Raw genomic sequence first — 22,486 nt, 5'->3', positions numbered from 1 at the left:
CTTGATTAACACAAGTACTGGTGCCACACATGTGAAGATTTAATTACAGTTCATACAATAACCCAAAATATCAAACTGAGAAGATATAAACAATGAAAAACAAAGACTAACAAGATACCTCTCACAGGTGTGGAATTTGAAAATAGTACAAGGCAGAAATGGTAAAAGAAAAGAGAAACATTATGATTTCTTCGAGGACATAGAAAAGGGACATAAAATAAATGACAAAAGAAGATATTCAACTAAGAGACATTCTGTAAAACATTTCAATAAGTGATATGGTTAGGTTTTAAAATCTACTAATATTGTCAATGCTTAAGTCTGATGGGCAGGCATCATTGATATTCTTACCGCGAGTGCTAGAAGGTGCAGAGTTGATAAGCTGAGATGGTGCCGAGTGAGTGGAACTCAGGCTGGAGGTGGAGGGGCTGGCCTGGGATGAGGATAGCACTGACATATTGGTGATCGATCCCTGATACCTTGAGTGAGGGTAGACAAGCTGCAGGCAGAAACATACATAAATGAGAGGCAGACAGTAACCGTTAGGATCGATACTTGCATTTGAGTTTTTCGTTGCTCCTTACCACCCATCTTGGCTGGCGTGGCTGAGATTATGGAACACACTTTCGTAATTTAAAGTAAATTATCAGAATTAACACATCCACCAGACAAGACGAAATAGCACTCCAAGGCATATGGGTGTTGATAGCAGTTTGACATTATTTTTTTCTCTTTTTCTATGCATGTAATCAACTTGAAACAAACCACAGATTTAGCATTGTACAGCATATGGATTTACAAACTTCTACTGATTATTGACGGTTATGCACTTGCAACTCTTCTTAAGGGAGATCAAACAACATACCTCTTGGCAATGTTCTTACTGATAGATTAGGCCTTCCTCCCAAAAATTCCTCATCTTAGACAGATCTCCTGCGGCAGCAGCCTGTGAAACTTTTACAGCCAGCAGGTAGTGCAGCACAGCTCTTTGTCTGCTCCTTCCGGTGCTGTTGCCTGCCTTTTAAGACCAAAGTGACATCAGGGCCAGTGTACATGAAGCAAGCCATGCCCCATGACCTCAGTTCTGCAACTTTCCCTGGCACTCTACAGCAGAGGGAATGCAGAACAGCAGGTGTGCAAGATATCCATCAAGTGCTGCAGAACAGGAGTGCCATTAGAAATCTGAGAGAGGAAGGACAATGCCATCAGAAAGATCATTACTGAGAGGTAAATAATTTGTTCTTGTAATGGATTCTTTCTTCCCACAGATTGCTCATCTTAGACTCCCATAGTAGTAGAGAACCTGTGTAAGGGAGACGAGGAAGAACATTACCTACACCAGGAAACTTTGGAGGATTGTTTGACCAAAACAAGCATCCCGTCTTGACAAAGAATCCAGACAATAATGCTTGGCAAACATGTGCATGGAGGCTCATGTAGCTACCTGACACATGTTCAGTACAGGAATGAGATGAGGTAGCTGATAGACTCCTGGTCGGATGGGCTGTGAAGACATCAGCCAAGTCATAGCACATTGAAATACAGAGGACGATTTACCTGGACAGGGTCTGCTTGGTTACAGACCTGCCTGTTCGGGTGCCAGCAAACTCAAAAAGAGCTGGTCATCCTTTCTGATGTCCCTGGTTCGAGAGGCATAATAGCTGTGAGCCTTCTTGGGGTTCAGAAGATTAAACCGCTCCTCTGTCTTAGAAGAGTGTGGCAAAGGGAGGAACGCTTGGAGGTGAATTTTCCGTAAAACGTCTGCCTCTAACTCAGAGTAAACAAGGTGGAGAGGCAGTACAGATAAGGCTGAAGCTCATTCACCCATCTAGCAGATGTGATGGCTACCAACTTCAAAGTGAGCAATCTCTAGGAACATAAATGCAAATACTCACACAGAGATGCCACAAGATATGCAAGAAAAAGTTTCAAATCTCCAGCAAGAAAAAACACTGGTTTGGAGAAAACATGGTCGCCTCAGCACAAACTGCATAACAGTAGGGATAGAGAAGTACATGCTCTGCTGGAGGTACTTTTAAAGACCCAAAAAGCAACTATATACCCCTTCATTGTGGCAATCTGAAGCCCCCACTTGGCCAATGAAAACAGAATACCAAGCACAGAGGATGTTGGACAGATCAAAGGCTCCAAACCACACTCCCAGCACCAACCTGAAAACATACACTACCTGCAGGCATAGATGGACTTATTGAAAGGGATTCCAGGCAGAAAAGAGTACCTCCAGGACATTGTTAGACAAGTCTCAATCCTTATACCTTACCTGTCAGCAACCATACATGAAGGCAGTGGCTACCGAGGCTCTGGTGGATAGTCTGACCACCTATGTGGGATAGCATATCCACCCTCACGGGAGGTGGCAAAGCAGACAGGTGGCCATATCCAAAAGCTCAGAGTAACATGTCCTTGGTCCAGTACAGGGTGATCAGGATCATGATGGAACCAAACATCTGCAGTCTCAGAAGGACCAGTGGGATGACTGGAATTGGTGGGAATGCATAGTGGAGATTGAATTTCCAGATGACAAAGAGTATATTAGTGCTCCCTGACAAGGAAATTCCCTGGAGCAGAACAACTCACAATTCCTGTTGATACTGGAGGCTAAGAGGTCCACCTAACCCCATGGTACGAACGCAATCCATAATTTCTTGGCAGAGCTCCCACTTATGGACGGTCACCATTTGTCTGCTCAAAGCATCTTCAACCACCTTCTCTGTTCCAATAAAATGGACAGTGGACAGAGTCATGTTTTTCTGCAGATCCCAGAACCACAGTTGGATTGCTTCCCTGCATTGAGGCAGGACCCCTACTGCACCTATTTTGTTTACATAGTACATGATCACTGTGTTGTCTGTCAAAACCAGGAGAGACGTACCCCGCACCAAGGGAAGGAAAGCCACCAGGGCCAACCTGATGGCCCATATTTCCTGAAGGTTGATGTGTCCCCAGCTTCAGTCAGAGACCAAAGACTGTGCAATGTCAAATCACCCAGTTGGGCACTCCATATACTTAGGGCTAGGTTCATCACTATAGTCTGCTGAGGACAGGGTTGCTTTTGAGGTTCCTGCCCTTAGCAAACTGGCCCTCGGGTTTACCATTGCAGGTCCAGAGACAGACACCTTGCTTGAGATCAACAAAAGGTCCAACTTGTCGCCCTGAAACTGAAACCATTGACTTCCAATCAGTCACTAGAGAGACTCCATCTGCAACTAAGCCTCTGGCATCAGCAGGATGCAGGAGGCCCAGACGATTCACAAAGGCAGAGGCCGGGATCAGAGACAGAAAGATGCTATACATATGCAAGATGTTTCTTACTTGCTCCTCAGGAGGAAACACCCTTTCCACATGAGAGTCCAGCACTGCTCTGATGAACTGGAACAACTGGTATGGCAAAATCTGGGACTTCTTGGTGTTCAGGGAGCGGCCTAAGCTGTGCAAAAGCCAGATGGTGTGGTGCAGATGTGCCATCACCAACTCTGAGCAGAATGCTCCAATGAGCCAATCATCTATTTAGGGGGATATGTGAATCCTCCCCCTCCTGATACAAGCGACCACCATAGCTAGCATCTTGGTGAAAAACCTCAGTGCCAAGAAAAGGCTAAACAGTAGAACTCAGTAATGGTAATGGGAACCAACAAACATTCAGGTACTCCTTATGTTTCTGATGGATCGGCACATGGAAGTATGCGCCATACAGTTCCAGTGACACCAGCCACTCATCCTACATACCCAAACATCAAATATCTATTATGGAGGCAGGCCCCTGTTCTTCTATGGCACCAGAAAATACAGAGACCCCAGACCTTCCCTCGTGTTATGGCAGGCACCAGTTTGGTGGTGCTCCTTTCCAAGAGTAAACACTGCAGAAGTAGAAGGTTGTTGCACAGCCATGACTTTGGTTGCCTCAAATTTCTCCAAGGACCGATTGGCTTTTATGTTAAACTGGCGGTCAACATCAAAGGGCATATCAAGCAGTTTGGCTTGGATATCCAAGGCAAACCCTGAGGTTCTGAGACTAGAGCAGTGCCTGCATATGCAAGACCCCTTACTCATCACGCGCAATGCAGTCTGTCATGTCAAGAACAGGGTGTAGCGTCTGATATGTGGCCTCCTTTCCACCCTCCAGCAGAGAGGTAAACCCATATTACATCTCCTACATCTTGGAGATTACATCGCAGAAGGCATGTGTGCCAGGATGCAAGTGGCATTAATAGCTCTCATGGGCAAACTGCCCTAGGCAAAAACTTTGTAGCCCAATCTACCCAATTATTTGCTCTTCTTGTCGGGAGTAGAGAAGGAAAAGCAGCTGACTTTGACCCCACAGCAGAGGCATCAACTACTAGGCTCTCAGGAGCTGGGTGTGAGGGCAAAAGCCCTGGATCAAAGGGAGCTGGCCTGCGTTTAATGGCAAGATCACAGCCACTGAAGAAACAGAAGAAGGATTTTGCAATAAATTGCCAGACACAGCAAGGATGAAGGGAAGCAGAGCCTCTTTTCGAGAGGCCCCTCCCCAAATGGTCTGCCAATGTAAACTAGATTACTGGACTGGAAGGTGCACCCGGCCTCAGAGACTCTACCATCTTGAATATAGTTTTCTAGTAAGAAGCATGAGGGTTGCCAAAGGTATTGGTACAAATACATTTAGTTCTGGGCAGGTGTCCAACCCTGCTAGCATCCCATAAATCAGAAGCTAGGTCAGCCAGGTCAGCAGCTTGTTTGTATAATTCCTCTGTGTGTCAAGGAAGAAAGACTTGTGGCTTTGGAGGGTTTGAATTTCTTCAGAAAATCGTCTGCTTTTAACCTGAAAAATCATCACTCTCGAGCGGCATATCCAGTAGTTTAGCCTGGACATCAGGTGCAAAATGTCAATGGATGAGAAAGCCCATAGACATGGCCGTAGCTACATAGTCTGCCTCGTACTGGTCCAGCTGGAGGATCTGGCAAACTGCCTAATTTCTATCATTAACAGGGTTAACCCCCTTTCATCATAGGCATGATAACCCTATAAATAATAGGTGCAGTTGTCAATGTCCCAGGTGGCATTCACTGCCATTATTGCCAAACTGTCTGATGCAAACACTTTACAGCCTAACATGTGCAAATGATTGTTTTCCATATCTGTGGACAAGGATGAGAATGTAGCTGAATTTGAACCCACTTTGGAGGCAGGAAACACTAGAATCTTGGTTGTGGAGTGTGTGAAAAGGAAGCCCAGGTCTGTGGTAGCTGGACAATGCTTTTTGATAAGGTCATGGTTCGCAGTGAATGTTGAGAACAGTTTCAACCAAGCAGCTAGAAACCAGGCAGCCAGTGCGGTATTAAAGAGCAGAAGGGTCTCTTTCGAGGGCCCTTGGTCAAGAATGTCTCTGAGGTGAAACTCGACTACTAGTGTCACTAGATCACGCAACCCCAATATGTCAATGACCTTTGAAATAAGTCTTGCCATATCTAGAGGCCTCCTTGAATTCCAACTCAGAGGAAGTGTCCAGACTACTGGCATCCCGAAAGTAGGAAGCTAGATTGGTAAGGGCAGCTTCAGATTCAAGAAGGCCTCTGGCAAGTCTTCCACCTCTCCTGAATCCAGGGTTGCCAACCCATAAGGGATGAGATCACACTCCTCAAAGACCTGACCCATTTTAGTAAATAATTGGGCTCTCTGAGCAGAAGTAAACTCTGCAGAGGTTTTGGGTGGGCAGAAGCCAAAGAATGTGGCGCTGGTGCTATAATGCCCGTAGACAGAGCCATCTGGTATAAGAGGGAATCAGTTTCAAGTATCAAGTCAGAATACATGTAGTTGTCACCTGAAGGGGTCTCTGCCAGTTTGTGCATGCCCAGTGAGCCCTTAATCCACCAATGGTGCTGAGAACGATGCCAATGATGTCAGGGCCTTGGCAATGGTGGCTATTCCTCAAAATCTCTGCTTTAAAAGAGCAAATGGGAAATGTTATCTTCAAAGGTAGGATTTATGGGAGTGGGATGGATGGGAGTGTTGACACTTCCTTAAGGAGGATGAGTAGGAACAGTGGCACCCAGACAGTTTACTAGGGGAACAGGACCTCTCGTGGTGCTTCTTGCTTTTTTCTTTCCATGCACCTTCAAGTGAACTGGCTTCCTCTCAACTTGTGTCCTCCCCCTACCAGTGTTCCTCCACTTACTCCTCAAAATAAGGGTGCTACTTGGAAGAGGGCTCAGAAGCGGGAGACCTGGAGGGAATGTGTTTACCACCCTTGTGAAGGAAGGTATACAATTTAGAGGCACCTTACCACAGGTCTACTTCATGAATGAACTGGAGTGAACCGCAGTCCTCTGGTCAAATTCCTCCCTAAGGCAATAAAGACAAACCATGTTGGGGCCATGTTGGGGGCCGGGGACCAACATCTATCTCAAGGAGTATCTACAGGATTTGAAGCCCACCTTGAGATTCGGCATCAGGATTTCATGAATTAAATGACCAAAGTACTCTAAATAATGACAGTGAGGAAGTAATCAAAACAAAATGTAGTGATCTTTTCTCGTTTGATAACAGGCTGCTTTATTACAAACCATGGACAACCAGATCTGGAAAGGAACCACTACATCTCTGACTAGAGTGGCCATTTCATTCCCAAATTAGTGGTTGAATTCTTTTTGGGGTTGGCCTGCATACTGAATGTGTCATATTAATTATTATTTTCAGAATTATTTCAGATTGGCACTGATTACATGGGTTACATTAATTGAGAAAAAGAAGAATGAATTTGTCCTGATGAAGGCCATGAAAAAGGGAGCGACAAAGTAATATACTTTAAAAAAAAAACACCATGTAGCTACATTATCATTGCTAATAGGTTGAACTTGTTCTATAATTGAATGTTTTGCACCTGAGAGTTACATTTAAAGTTAATGATGTCGTGTAATAATTGACTTAGGATCAATTGATATTTTTTGGTGGTTCATGATAGCTCAATCCTATGTAAATTGAGAATGTTTTTATGTCTTTTTAAAAATACTGTTAATTAAAAGTGGTATTTGAAATTATATGTGTATGAATGTGTCATGCTTCAATATGTTTATTAGATGAAGGATTGTGCTTAACCGAAATTAATATAGTAATCATTTGTTAAAAATAAGATATGAATGAAAAAAGAAAGAATATGTTTTAGAAAATGATATGCGGTATTCCTATCCTAGATAATTCAAGATAACAGAGATACAATAAGTACCAAATATCTTAATAGATCCAATTACAAAACTCCTGTGGAAAACAATTTATAATCACTTCTTTGTCTGGATGGATGCAATAATCTCCGGTTGGCTGCATCAACCTGGTTAAAATGAGTATGCCACCTCGGGGTCTGTTCCTTTTTAGAGTATTGCTACACATTAAAATAAGGATTTTTCACTTATTTAAATGCCACTATACATATGTTTCTATGTGCTAGGAATGGAAGGGGTTGCAGATCAGCCACAGGAAGCTATGAAGGTGTTTGAGAAAAAGTGAGTGGACTTTTTTTGATTTTGAGTGTGATTATTTCAAACTATGATCAGCTACTTGGGTAGTCTAATGGAACGACATAGCAAGGACTCCCTTGATTCCCTGTTAAAGTATATTTTTTCAGCCTAGAAAACCACAATGGGTTACCCTTATGGTTCAATCACCCAAGATTATAGAAAGACTGAGTTTAAAATGATTAGAAAATGTGCTCTATTAGTCCCAAGATTTTTCCGCTGCTACAAGTTCCTGTAGTACATGTGTGACACCCCTGACAGGATATGTTTGCTGTTTCTTAACAGTTGAATTTTAAAGTAACTTTCAACTGCAAAGACAGAGCCATGTTATAAGTTTCATAAGGCTTGCGTTTCTTTAGAACTCAAAACTAAAGACACAACAGTCTTATGAAAGTTATAACACCACAGTGTACCGTTAGAATTCATTGTCCAGAGCTTGTCCCACCTGTCATCCTCCATCAAGAATGTTGGTTAAGTCGTACTGCATCTATGTTTTCAACGGAACGCAGAGACTGAGTGCCACGCAACCTTCTCGACCACCGTGCGGTACTGGGCAATGAGATGCACATACAGGGCCGCATGTCAAGTCCGCTTGCGTCGGGGAGGCTCTCCGCTAACTCCAATAGACCTGCTTGGTCCGCCATGAAGTCGGGTAATGGGTCCATGGCCAAAAGGGGTTAGTTTACCCTTGCTAACTCCAATAGACTTGCTTGGTCCGCCATTAAGTCGGGTAATAGGTCCATGGCCAAAAGGGGTCAGTTTACCCTTTTTTAAGATAGACTGCATTGAGTCAAAGAACTTGTTTCTTGACTATGGCTCATAGCTTCGGTCCTGCATTATTTCAACTGGGCGAGGGGCTTCGTGACTGTAGTGCGTGTGTGAAAATTGAGCTAACCAACATGGTGATGGTGTGCAGCCATTTTGGACATTCACTTCCATCACTGCAATGAAAGCCTACATTTTTGTGGGCTCAGCAAGTAAACGTGAATTCTGCAAACGGTTGCAAGGTCAGGATGATCTCAGATGAGCTAGCGGGAAGGAATGCTTGTTGTCTTGTCCACTGAAGTACGAGCTGAGGAGGGAGTGGGGCTCTGCGGGTGCAGCGATAAGGGGTGCTGGGAACAGAGATGCAAGAGAGAGAAGCTGGGTTTTTCCACTTCTATCTGGATTTTTCCACTCAGTGCTCCCAATGCTTGTTGTCTGTTCTTTGGCCGAGGGCCGGTGCAACCATGAAGCGGCACAGATTTATCCCAATAAAGAGCTAATATATTGCTCAGAGAGGAGAGATAGAACTGGACCACGGGTGATGAAGTCTCACTGAGAGGGAGGACACTCCGGTCCAGACCCTGTTAGCACGAGTGATCTCTCTGCCTACCTGCTTTTGGGACTAGGCAGTGTTCAGGAGGCTGAGATTAAGGTGTCTTCTGCAACTACTGGTACAGTGATGTTCCTTATTCCTGTTTATATCTAATTCTGTATATGTTATATGTGTTAGTTATATGTATGTTCACTGGGTGTGAATAAAGGGCCTATAACAAGCCTTTTATTTTATCTTTATAACCAGAAGTCTATGTGTGTTTTATTGCCTCACTGAGTCCAAATTTGCTGCTTTTGGTCGGGGTAACAGGGTGCAGAAATCCGAGGCCCCTGCATTTTCCTGGAAAAGCAAAACAGTGACCCGAGGTGGATGCCAATGGTTGCATTGGCACTGATGGAGGTTTCCCACTTGAGGTCGAGCAGGTGGGCGTTCGACCTCCCCAAGCTGCCTTCACTTCAAACAAACCAGACACAGTTGGAGGCAAGTCCGCCTGCGGCATTGAGGCCGAAGCCATTTCAGCTGCTGCCTTCTCAAACACCTGTGTCATTTGCTTCTTAAACGCTTCCCAATTCTCTCTCAATGGCCCCTTTGTAGGGTAGGACTTTGATTTAAGAGTGCTATCACCTTTACCCAGTATTGCTCTTTGCTTTGGACCACAATGCCCCCTACTTTGTATTCTGTCTTTATCCAGCTCTTGATTTGAGCTCAGACTTTTAAGTGCCTGTCTTTCTTGATTGGTTACATTGTGTCTGAATTTAGCTTTCTTACTTCTTACATTTTGGATTTCCTTTAAAACGCATCCCTCGAACTTAACCACCTGCTTGGGCATTTGCATCTCTGTTGGATTAAATGCAAATTTAAGACGTAGGCCTGTTTCTTCAAGATCATCACAGTCTTCATGGTTTTGAAGAAAACCTTTAAACTAACTGTTCTAAAGAAATTCTGATTTCTGATTCAGTTGCATGCCAGTTTGTTGGGCCTGTAGGGACAAATGAGAGTCCTTTCGATAGTATCGACAACTCATCATTGATTAACATGATATCAGACAAATTGAAAACTGACATTTCTGCATTGGGCTCTAACATCTCACTCTTCCCCTATATGGGCCAAATCCTGTCAAACCCGGATTCCAAAAAACTCCCGTTGTTTATACTCCTCAAAGGTGGGTTCAATAACACATCCATAGCATTTGCGAGGAGTACACATTGAGCAATGGATCCGGGCCTCTGCAGTGCACAGGTAGTTTTAAGCGTGAGGAGAGGATCGGGTCACCTAGGCAACGTGACACATTTTGCATGTCACGCAGGTGCAGTGTTTGGGTTGCCAACGGTAATGTGACACTGCTTTCTTAACAAAATAGATGCATGTGTGTGGCACCGCTGCTAGCGAGCCGAAGAGGAGGAGAGCGACGACGAGCATACGTTTGTAACACACAGTGATTCATTGTCAGAAAATGTTCTTGGGTGACGTGTAATAACTTAAAACTATCCATCAGAAATGACACACAGTATGAGGCAGAGGTTGTTTCATTTACACAATCTTTCTTATGTAATCCTTGCACACACTAAAAAAGGCATCTGTGTCAGGGGTTCCATAGAAAAGAGGAAACTGAATACCTAGAACACATTTATTAAGGTAAACTGCTCCATGCGCAAAGAACACCAGGTATTGATGAACTAATATCTTTCATTATCTTTTTTTAAGAGAACTCTCCTATATACCATCAAGATTCGTCGGGGCCAATAGAGATAAGAGCCTGGTTGAGAGTTGTAAATACATACAGACATAGATCTACTTTCTTTTTTTAGATATAAGGCTTAGAATCCAAGACTGCACCAGAACAGCGGGACACACGTCTCCGCCACCTTCAAGACCCATGGATTACTCAAAGTCAAATTCTCCAGGGAACCCCTGACAGAGTAAGAAACAGGGTTACATGCTGCCACATGGCCACATAACCCATTTAGACTAAGTGATTGTATATCACAATCATTGCTAATAGGTCACAGACCAGAAGCAGGAAGCATCAAGGCCTCTAAAATCTACAGAACAGGAGGATAAAACGTACAGAGCAGGGTTAGTATTATAGGGATTTCATTACAAAGTAGTAGGAACTCTGACTCATTAACTAGTTCAGTCATTTTAGACGTTGAAGGTTTTTAAACACATTAGGTTCACACACTATTGTTGTTGCTTTCCAGGGTCCTTACAAAAGACAAAAAGACATGGTCCTGAGGAAGGGGGAAGAACCGGTTCCATGTGATAACGTCCCCGCAGAAATGCCGCCATGGAAATAATTCACCAGAAAATGGCTGGTTTTCTCTGAGACATTATTACCTGGAACATGCGGGGAGCACCCCTGCAACACCCCAAACCTTTTATTTCAAAGGGAGTGGGGCTTGGCTCCCCCTGTCCCTATATATATGGTCACCTATACAGTGTCGCCACAAACATTTCCCGGCGACATTATGTATGGCGACCATCTATATAGAGACATTATTATCTGATACCGGTAGAACCACAGGCACACCGATAAGTCTGTTGACTGATTAAGGAACACACCTTTTTGAAAACATTGTTTCCATATGAGATATAGATCTGGTTACAATTAACAGTGTTTTGTATGCGTTTTTAGTGGGTTGCATCTCACAATGTGGTGATGGCTGTATAAACAGCTCTTAGGGCTCATGGTAGAATTGTTTCTAAATGTGAATGTAGTCCTACTGGTTTGAAAAAATGATAAATTCCAGGGGACATTTGAATACAACACATATATTTGACTTTTAAATATGAAATACCTTTTGCACTAAATAACTAATGCAGAAGATGAAATGGTAAAGAAATAACCAATAAATTACACATTTTTGACTATTAAAAAGATAGTCAAGAGCTTTTGCTTGAGGCATTGAGTGCAACAATACATTGAAAATATAAGAAATAAGAGGAAAAAATATGAAATGTTGAGGTACAATTGTCTCCACAGTGAACCCCTGCAATAGTTTCCCGGGGCCTATTTCCTGAAAAACCATATTTTCTATGAAGTACGTCGGTTCCCTTCTACACCTTCCTGCAGACCCAGGATTCGGACATTGTTCCACCATGCCCTTCCTTTTGCATCTTCAACTTTAACCTCTAATATTGGAGTCTTACGCAGCAAAATTGCATCTTATCTGTCTGGGTGATTGTTACCACTAGTTCTCTCTGCCAGCATGCGCTTATCCTGGAACAAAAGGGAAACATACACCTTTACCTCACCTATTATGTTTTCAAGTGAGGATCGAAGATCCGTAATCACCCCTAGTATAGCCACCTCGCCTGTCACTGTACCCTGCAGCGAGTCCCTAGACTCCGAAGCAGGGGTTGTTGTCCCAGTGATTGTGTCTGTCTCTTCTGTGTAAACTGCTCCATCATGACCTGCTTGGTGCGAGCATGTGACCATGTGACATGTGACCTGCTTGGTGCAAGCATGTGACATATGACCCAGCATGGGGTAGATATAGGGCGATTCACTACCAGTCTCTTCAGAAACCCAGCGGTGTCCGCAACTCAAATGGCCCTCCACACAGTAGCCACATTTTAGTATTTCCTATTCACACTTGCCTCCAAGGATCACATCACCGGGATGGTTGGGCTATCTCACAGGGTGAGGTGGGGGTAGGTGCAGGGATCACTAATGCCTCTCTGGTCCGCCAACCAGTAATGCAACAAATCTGATAATTTTAATCTCACACCCAGCCCTCACCCACCGCTCTCTCCTCAACACCCCACTGTCCCTTCGTCATTCCTGTGTCACCTCTCAGTTGAGCGCACCAGCAGGCTTCTAGCACCCCCAATGCCCCGCTTCTCTTTTCAAGCTTCACTCAGCAGCTCAATTCCTCCGACTGCGTCGAGCATGCCTTCTTTCTATACCGTCATATACCGTCAAAAGACCTGTTTCTTAATGTTGGGCTGCAAGTGGAGCAGAGGGGAGGCAGAGCAGTGGTGGTTGTTGGTGGAGTCTGCATGGGCTGTGAGGTGTGGCACAGCCAATGTGCCTTCCTCTCTTGCCATGCCACTGCTTCTCCTGCCGAGCATCAACTCTGTGTTGTGGTGAACTGTTTGGCCACTTTCCACCACTGCTTATGGTTTGTGCTTGTGGCCTATGGGCTTTGGTCGTGGCTCAATGGACTTGCACAAGTTGCGCTATCCACTGCTATGGGAGGGTAGGGAGAGGCTGTGTCTGCCATGTCCATGTCTGAGCTGAACCTGGTGAGCACACTGCCTATTCCATCGCACTGTTTCTTCTTCCATAGTGTGTCTGGACACCGGATTGCAGAGTCTTCCATGAGCTCCTGTAAATACCTGCCCTTGGCGGCATGGCTGTCCTGATGCTCCCTGGACTTGGTCTGGTACTTATTGCTGGGGTAGTTGTTTCATGGCTGACATTGGATCAGGATCATGTCTTCCTCTGGCTGTCCTTTTACCATTTACCATCAGTGGCTATTTCCCATTTCTTTCCATTCCCAAGTATGAGCCCCCACCCACATTTATTTTAAATTATTTGTTAATGGTTGGCTGGTTGCTTATGTCTAATTGTCAGATTCTAATTACTCTTGCCCGCTGAGAGGGAGAGGGACAGAGACATAAAAAACCAGAGAGAGAATAAAAAGTGTGCCAGAGAGAGTATGAGTGAGAAAGGGAGAGGGGGCAAGAGCACGTGAGTGGTGTATGATATGCATGGAACATCTACTATAATATATGTTTATAGTGAACCTACATTTAACTGTTGTTACCATTAGGTTAAGATGGTGGAGGGGTAAGGGACAAGCGGGTGTGATGATGAGATGGGGTGGGCAGCATGAGGGCGCCTTTCCTGTGTGTGTTTGTATACCACATCCAGAGTAGTGGAGCATTGTAAAGAAGGCTTGCTCTCTTGTTTTCTCTTTCTTGGAATTATTGTTTTCAAGACTGTCCATGACCTGTCCATATCATGGTTTCTGTCATCTAGAGATACAATACTGAGTGGTCTGACCTGGGGGAATGAAAGGCACCCGCGAGCACAGCATGCCTGTATCACAGGCACCATTATGGACAGTGCCGGGTGCTACAGGCAACCCCATTGAGCCCTATTGGGCTCAAATGGGAATGGGAAACACCCGATTCCGGCACCCACAAAAGGGCAATTACCAGGTCCAGCGGGGCCAGAACACCCAGTATTTGCCCATTTGCGGGTGCTGGACTTTCTTGCAAGTTTGGAGGTAGCCATGCCTGTTTAACCGGCAAGGCTACCTCCAACCTTGTAACGAGGCCAATGTCTTGCATGTGGATGGTCCTGTTGTCGATGTGCAGTTCTTGTGGGTACCAAAGTCCTTATAGTTGTGTTCTGTTGATGGTTGGCTTCAAAGGCCCTTATGCTGAGGAGAAGATCAAGCATGATTCTGACTTTCTCAAAACGTAATGATGGGAGTTTTCATTAATGGGCAAATCCCCCAAATAAGGATGCACTAACGTTTTCTTAGACTTTCCTTTTTGAGTCATTCTGCCATCACCGTCATTTCCTTCAAGAACATTGTAATAATTGCATCTGCTCACTACAGACCTGAGGACTTTGCGGTGTGCAATTATGCATCCTGTATGTCTGTGGCACATAGCTAGTCCTTCAGACAAAACTTGGGAAAGAGCTGAAGTAAGGAGAGCAAAGAAGTGTCATCCAATTGATCTTAATCTTCAGTTTCAAGATAGGCCACAGTCGAGCAGAGCATTTCTTCTCTACTGGAAAGTAGCGAGAAATCTCTTGCCCATTGTGACTTGGCGGTCTTTCTCTCTGGCTACATTTTGTAAAGAATTGAAACCTCATGTACTACCCATTCTCTGAATCACCCCCTTGTAAGTGTGCTTGGAAGGTACAATATGAAATGGACTTCTCTGTGACAAAATTTAGCACCCAACATTTTTTATGTCTTGTACTGCCATGCCATTCTGGGTACTTGGTGGCAGGGAAAGTGGTAAGGAGTTATTGCTTGCTCTTGGGGAGATTCCTTCACCACTACTCGTAGCCGAATTTCCACCTCTTCCCCTGTTATGCTTGAAGTGGGCCTTTTTCGTATAGTTGGAGTTGCTGCTCCTGGAAATGTTGCTAATATCCTGTCCTCTCTGTGAGAAATACTGTCCCCTCTTGTTGAAAGGAAAGCTTATAATCCTTCTTATGTTCCAGCCCCAGAATTTTTTTAATCTTGTTTCAGGCTACATGAAGATAATTGCCTCATTACAAGGTTGGAGGTAGCCTTGCCGGTAAACCGACAAGGCTACCTCCAAACTTGCAAGAAAGTCCAGCACCTGCGAATGGGCAATTGCCAGGGTATTCTGGCCCGCCGGAACTGGTAATTGCCCTTTCGCGGGTGCCGGAATCGTGTGATCCCCATTCCCATTGAGCCCATTAGGGCTCAATGGGAATGGGGATGCCTGCAGCACCGACACTGTCCATAACGGTGCCTGTGCTACAGGCATGCTGTGCTCGCGGGTGCCTTTCATTCCGCCAGGTCAGACCTGACAAAATGAAAGGCACCCGCGAGCACAACTCGTAGTTTGCCGGTCCAGATAAAACGGTACAGGCAAGCTTACAGGTACTGTTGTATCCAGACCGGCAAACTCGTAATGAGGCTACCGCAAGGCGACCAGTGACATGCTTGAAAAGCGAAGACTATGGGCCTCATTACAAGGAAGGAGGAAACCTTGCCGCTTTTTGCGGCATGGCTACCCCAATTCCGGGTACCAGGTCCGGGTTCCCTGAATGGGTAAATACCAGGCCATTCCGACCTTGGAGGGCCTGGTATTTCTCCATTCAGGAAACTCAGACCAGGTCCATCTCCATTCGCATTTGAGCCCCCATAGGGCATTTACAGATGTTAATGTCACTTCCTGGGGCCCAACTAACTTAGCTTGAGGCCCAACTTATTAGACAATCGTGGCTACGCCTCTGCTTCAATATTCACTGTGCCAAGGGAGATTGCTCCTGATTGAATCTTCACTTCTGAACTGGCTTTTATATGCTCCCGGACACATCCAGGGTCTCCCGCTGCTCCTGTTACCTTGTTCATGGTGGGGGCACATCACCGGTTCTTCCCGGGGTTGTGGGCTGCTTGCCTGCCGAACGACGCATCCAGCGTCTTTCTCTTCAGCTTCTTATTCACTGACGCGGCTTCGCATAGGTCTGGAGCTGACGGTTTTGGCACTGTATGCGGACTGCACTGTCCAACTCCTAGAGGTCACACCACTGCCTGGTCTTCTTCAGCCGTCGAGTGAGTCGGTTCCCCACCTGCTCACGGATCGTCTCTTTGACTCTTCCTCCCTGGTTTTGAACTTCCTGGGCCTCGCTGGCTTCACGCCTGCTGCTTTCTCTGTCGGAAAGTCCCTTCTCTATTTTTATGGCCAATAGCTGGGTCCTTTCAAGTGCAAGATCAGATCCCTTCTTTGCTGTTGGTAACTTGATAATTCTGTTTCTCTGGGTCAACTCTACTCAGTACTCTGATCAGTTGGTAAAATGATCTTCATGCCACCTTGAGGCCACCTCTTTTCAGTACTGTGATCAGTTTGGGAAATGCTCTTCATGCCACCTTGAGGCCACCTCTTTTCAGTACTGTGATCAGTTTGGGAAATGCTCTTCATGCCTCCTTGAGAACACCTCTTCTCAGTACTCAAAACAAATGTTATGCCATCATTTGTGTTCCTCCTCATATCAGCAGTGTCACGGGTTCAAGTAGGGAAGGGAGGGAATGTTACCAGAATGCATAATAGCACCTTCTGGGGCCTTTGAAGGTGGTATGCGTGTTAGGGTTGGAGAGTTCCTTCTCAGAACTGAGCCCTTATCCCCATGAGGGAAGTCTCTCTCTGTGAGGTCCTCCCGCTGTTTACCACCTCTAAGAGGACTTTTGGGTAGTAGTCTCACCTCCCTAGCCTCACAGGGAAGGCCTTCCCCCTGGCTAGAACTGATGTCATCCCATGAATAGTCACAGGAGGTAGAAACATGAGCCAGGGACAAGGACAGTTGAGCATGATATAGGAAAGGGATAGTAGAGGAAGTGCTAAGTTTAGGATGATAGGGTAAGGGAAAAGTGCTGTGGGGTTGTTGTAGAGAGGTAGGGGGAAAGGGGAACATGGCAATGTGGTGGCATAGAATGCTATAAAAGTGTTATTTAAGAAAGGACGATACTCAGGAGGTTTGATTTAAATAGTGATAGAGTAAGAGTAGTGCAGAGAGGGTGAGAAAGATTGTTCCATAGTAAGTGAGCAAGGTGAGGGAGAGTGCTAAAACGAAAGGGAGCACAACAAGCAGGGAGGAGGCATAGAGGTGAGTCAAGGAGGATCGTAGGGAGCGGGGGGAGAGTATGGAGTGAGATGGTCCAATAGGTAGGTTGGAGCAAGTCTGTGTAAAGTTTTGAAGATGATGAGAATGAGTTCATACTTTGCACTCTGTCTCATAGATAGTGGGGGAAAGGAGAAGAATCAGCAAAGAGTTAATAGGAGAAGCTGTAGGAGGAGATCAATGGGCCAAGAGCAGCAGTATAGAGAGTAAAAAAGAAGTGTAATCAGCAGTACCAACAGTAAGCGGGCATGAGTGGGGAGGTAAGTTCCTGGAAGTGTCTGAGTGTGAGATATGAAGCAAACCAAGCGAGGGGCTTATCCCTGTTAAGTGACCTCTAGATAGTAAGTCGACGGCGAGGCTCTCAACATCAATCAGTTCTTACCGTGGCAGAGGGGAGCCACCCCGCTTCCGACAGACCTTTAAGGGCATGATGACTGGCCAAAGAGAGACAGGGGGAATGGGAATAAACCACCCTGTGCCTTTTTGATGGCTGTGGCCACGAGCCTGAAGATACAGACTTAATTTTGACAGACACATTCAGCCATGCTCTTAGTCTTCACAGGAGCAACATTTATTGAATAAAGATGATATGTTCCTTTAGATGCATGTCAGAAAAAGATTTTTGGAAACAAAATAGAAAAAACTCCTTACCCCCACAAAGTTTTGCTCCTAAAGGCCAACTGAAAGACGTCAAGAAAAAGATCTGATTAAAACCAGATTTTCTGACGACTAATTAAGCTGATAAAATGTGTTAAGTTTCCAGAGAGGCCAACCTCACTGTTAAAAAAATGAACTAAGCTGAAAACACCAGGCCGGTGCATTACTTTTAGAAGACAGACCGTCTCAATGATTTTTTTGTTTACAACATTTAGGGAAATTCATTATTTAAAAGCAGTAGTCACATACGAATTTGAAGTCAGTGGCAAGGCTCTCAACTACAAGGCTGCTCATGAGACCTCCGGTAAGGCTACTCCCCTTCTACGGGGCATTGCGGGAGGCACGACTGGCCACAGAGACCCCTGAGGAAAGGGAAAACTACATCCGGTCTTTTGAGTTACTCAGGGTCTATTAATATTTATTAAGATCTTAAAAGTTGTAATGCCCCGGGGATTCCGGCAATCACGGAGGCGGAATGGTATTACGGATCCGGCGGCAGCCTGCCGGTTTTTCTGCTACCACCGGACTCGTAATGAGGCCCATTGTCTGCTATAAGGAATGTCGTGCTCAATTAAGCATGTCTCCACATGCAAACTGCATTTGTATCTGCCACGTCATTGTTTATTTGCATTAAGACTGCATACTTGCCTTCTGACGGCCATAAGGAAAATGTATCCGCCACATTCATTGGCGTAAACATCTGCAGATATGTGCAGGAATCTCCCGTATTGAAATTTACAACAGGGCATAATTGTCCGAGCATTGATCTGATGCAGGAATTCTGCTAGATGTGTTGCCCCAATTCTCTCAAGCTTTGCCCGCCTTTTGAGCATGTTTGAAGGCTGAGTATCTGGCCTTTGCCTTTGCCCCTGACTGCGGCGGCTACTGCGGCATGTGCAGGGTCATTTCCAGAAACTATGAGCAGAAGCAGGTTCTGCTACGAGTGAAACCCCATGGCTAGGCAATGCCAATGGATGGAGTAGGTCTAGAGCAAGTTTCAATTTACGACTACTTGGAGTCAAGGTTTACAAGCGATTGTAGGAGGGTTAGCTTAACCCCACCATTGAACGCACAAGCACTGTGATTGCAAGGTGTGCATTTCCACAGTGGGCTTTAGCAGCTACTGTAGAGACCTATGACTTGCAGGCCACGGCGGCGGCACTTTATGATGCTGAGCTGTGAGGGTGTGATCACACAACAAGCCCGAATTTACAAAAAAGCACACGCAACTTGCCAATACCTCTTTCAATCAGCCTTAGAAGTGTTACCGCTGAAATAGGGATTAAGCACATTTTTTACTGGATACGCCTCTTGGCATCACCTGCCCATGTAAAAATAAAAAAAGCACTCCAGGGTATAATGGCACAAGAGAGCAGGAGAGTCTCTTCCGTGGTGCCAGCATATCAAAAACATGTTGACTACTCTTGGTTTTGCCCAGTTATGGTTTATTCCAGGCAGTATTAATACAAAGACAACATCTATACTGAAGACGGACAAAATACCCATATATCAGAATGCTCCAAGGCGTTACGTGAACACTCAACTCAGCACTACGCCAAGCATGTTGGGGCGTTAAGAATGAACCTGGCTTTGAGGAGTATTTGGACTTCGCCCATTCACTATAGATAGATTTCCCTCTCAACACACTCCTCTTTGCCCTACTTATACATTATTGGCGTGTGTTGACGGACGACATTTGGGCATGTTGCGAGGGAAAGGGGAGATTGGCCACACTTCCTCTTCATCTGCCCTGACTATGAGGCACTTCGTAATTTATATCTGAATCCCATACTGCGCAGTAACTATAGAGGGTTCAAAGTGCCGGGAGCTATTTAGCTTCTGCTTCTAGCCAAGGAGAGCCTGGATAGCTCGAAACCAACAGATACTAGGAGCTGCATTTGGCTCCTCAGACTAACTGGCCAATTGGAAACATGTATTTGGGATGCTAAATTTTGAGTTTTGAGAAGGTTGATAAAGAAGAATTAAAACACATCTAATACCCATGTAAACACAATGGATCATAGATAATGGGAAACAAGGTAAAGCAGTATCTCCTTGTAGCTCCTGGTTCTATTGATGCAGTTTCTGCCTATAGGGTGAGGCCTGACACCCAGGAACTGGTTTGACTTCATGTTCATTGAATCTTAATTTGCAACCCTGCAATATATGCCAATGTCTAATACAATGTGTTTCTGTAAATTGTCAAGAGATAAAAATGTGGTTTACATGGTTTCCTAATATATCCATAGGGCCTGACTGAAAAGGCAGGAGATGCTTAAGGCAGGAGATGCCTAGGTAAGCCCAGATGACCAGGGAGTTTTCAGAGAAAATATTTAGTTGGTATGTTATGACTCTTGGTTATTGTAATTTTGATGCACTAAATTTGATAGATTATTTCTGACCTCCTGACTTTTAAATGTGTAGTATTTTATAAACATTTATAATAAATATATATTTATTTATTTATATGTTTTAACTGTTGTATTGTACTGATGGATTTTATTATATTATTTGATTGACTGGTGGACACAATGTAAAAAAAAAAAAGCTATTGTTTATGATGATGAATTTCAGGAGTAGCTGAAGATTAGCAGCAAGGTGCCCCGTGCTTGCATGGCAGGTGCCAAACCTTGGGTGTCCTTTTTCTGTACCTGGTGATATAATCAGGTTTGACGTAGTTGTCCACTACCACATTATGATTGGTTCTGGGACGTGCAGCTTTCCCACTAGAGACTGGGATTGTTCTATCCCCCTAAGTGCATATTGGGGCCACCTGTTGGCATACAACAGGTTACGATTTTGTTAGCTTTCCCACTAGAGGCACTTGAACGTACCCGGGAGGAGACTTCCCTAATCAGAATTAAAAAAAAAAACGACTGATGCATATCACATTGAACGGAGTAATGAGTAGACATGCGAGTACATAAAGAGACATTATTAGGAAATTCACAACTCTTGCACTTTATTCAAAGCAACCAGGCACTGTGGAAAAACAGAAAGCTACACCCACCTGCATCTGGTAGATATCCTCCGGGGGCTCCCCCATAGAGCTGTCCGTCAGGATGACCAAATTCCCCATCTCACTGGACGTGTGTGAGGAAAGGGAGGAAGAGGAGTACCGAACAGAGCCCAGGAGGTTCATTGGACTGAAACAGAAAATTGGATAAGGATGCTCAAACTATGGTTTGATGAAGTTCCTTGCATAACTGCTCATTATGGAATAATCAGTTTCTAAGCAGAAATCAATTACAGTGTTTTTGTTCAGGCCGGGATAGTGACTAACAAATGTGTGTGAGGCACTCTACTGATGATTATTCAAATAACCTGAGGTATTCCACTCAGGAGGGTCTTGAACCATGTTTTAGCTCCCTGCACCCTTCACAGAGGGCAAATATCCCTTTGCATAACAAGTTGCGTGCCACCCACAAGGGAAGTCCAGGACCGTAATACTAGGCAATTCTCCCCTGAACATGATTACCATCTGAAAATCCAGACACGTGTTTCAGCCTTGTCGGGACTCTCTAATGCATAATGAGCAAGATAGTGACTTACTCATGATCCCACATTGTGCCAGTGAAGAACCGCTACACGGCCTGAACCACTGTTCCTCCAAACATGAATCTTAGAGGTACTGTAGCTCCACTTTGATGGAAAATTACTGCCTTTCCCCAATTGCAAAGGCTCCATTAAATGATACACTGCCTATACACTGATGACACAAAAAGGGGATGCAACTCATTATGCTGGAACGTAAACGATAGTGGGAGAACTGATTAAAAAATCTGACACAGAGATCAAGAACAATACCTGGTCAATGCTTGTTTCTGATTGAGAGGCAGCAGGCAGGTACAAAAAGGGAGGGTATTTTCCCCAAAAATGTACCCTCAGTAAAATCAAACACTTTCCCCAAATATTCTAGCATTGGAGTTCATAATAAAGAGTTATTCCCCTTCTAGAATATTTGGGGAAAGTGTTTTAGTGGTTAGGAAAAAAAAGTCACCCACCTGGCAACGTTTTCCAGGCAACATGATGACATGGAACCAAAGGGAGTGATTTGTGTTGAACAACGTTGAACCTGATGGCTGTGACTCAAAATGTATCGACTGTGTATCGTGTTTTTTCTTTCAAAATGATATCCAAACACAAAAGAATTCTTGGCACATTATATTTTGAGCCTGATCAGACATGATTTGCTTGATGTCTCAGAGCCACATTTACCAAATACAAAGACATTGATCCAGGTGGTTATTAATAGTCTAACAGTAGAAGCAGTGGTATTTGACAAATACTACATTTTTTTACTGATCGCCTGATTCAAGGTCGGCTTACTCTGTCAGAAGTCCATTGGTGGGAAATCTGAGAATTCTGGCAATGGAATTGGAGAAATACTGCCATATTGCGAAATATGACAAGCATCAAATACCACCTTATTACAAGTTGGAAATTCACCCCAAATTAAGCCAAAAGTCTTCCAAAAACACGTCTGGCCAAAAAGAGGTAGCACTGACAGCCAGAAGACAAATAGGTTAAAAGGAAACAGCATGCCAGTTGCCTGTAGAGCACCCCAAACATGTAGCAGTCATACAATAAGACAGGCATCAACAATGCAGGGGTGGGAGTCCACAGTCCCTGAAGGCCAAAGACCAACCCCCTCATATAAACAG

At 44.6% G+C, this 22,486-nt stretch overlaps 1 protein-coding gene across 4 annotated transcripts in view; it reads right to left on the bottom strand.

Annotated features, from left to right (window-relative positions):
* DOCK3 (dedicator of cytokinesis 3) overlaps window positions 1–22,486 on the bottom strand; it is a 2,582,899-nt gene that overhangs the window by 114,450 nt on the left and 2,445,963 nt on the right. For all 4 annotated transcript variants that reach the window (XM_069644069.1, XM_069644070.1, XM_069644071.1 and 1 more), the window contains 2 exons: window positions 20,833–20,968; window positions 352–499 (listed from right to left, as the gene is read on the bottom strand). In XM_069644069.1, coding sequence (XP_069500170.1) covers window positions 352–499; window positions 20,833–20,968 — 284 coding nt within the window. The remainder of the gene's footprint in view (window positions 1–351; window positions 500–20,832; window positions 20,969–22,486) is intronic.

This window comes from Ambystoma mexicanum, chromosome 2p (assembly GCF_040938575.1).
Source record: "Ambystoma mexicanum isolate Mex_15411 chromosome 2p, UKY_AmexF1_1, whole genome shotgun sequence".
Lineage (NCBI taxonomy): Eukaryota > Metazoa > Chordata > Amphibia > Caudata > Ambystomatidae > Ambystoma > Ambystoma mexicanum.
This window is presented reverse-complemented; position numbering and strand designations above follow the sequence as displayed.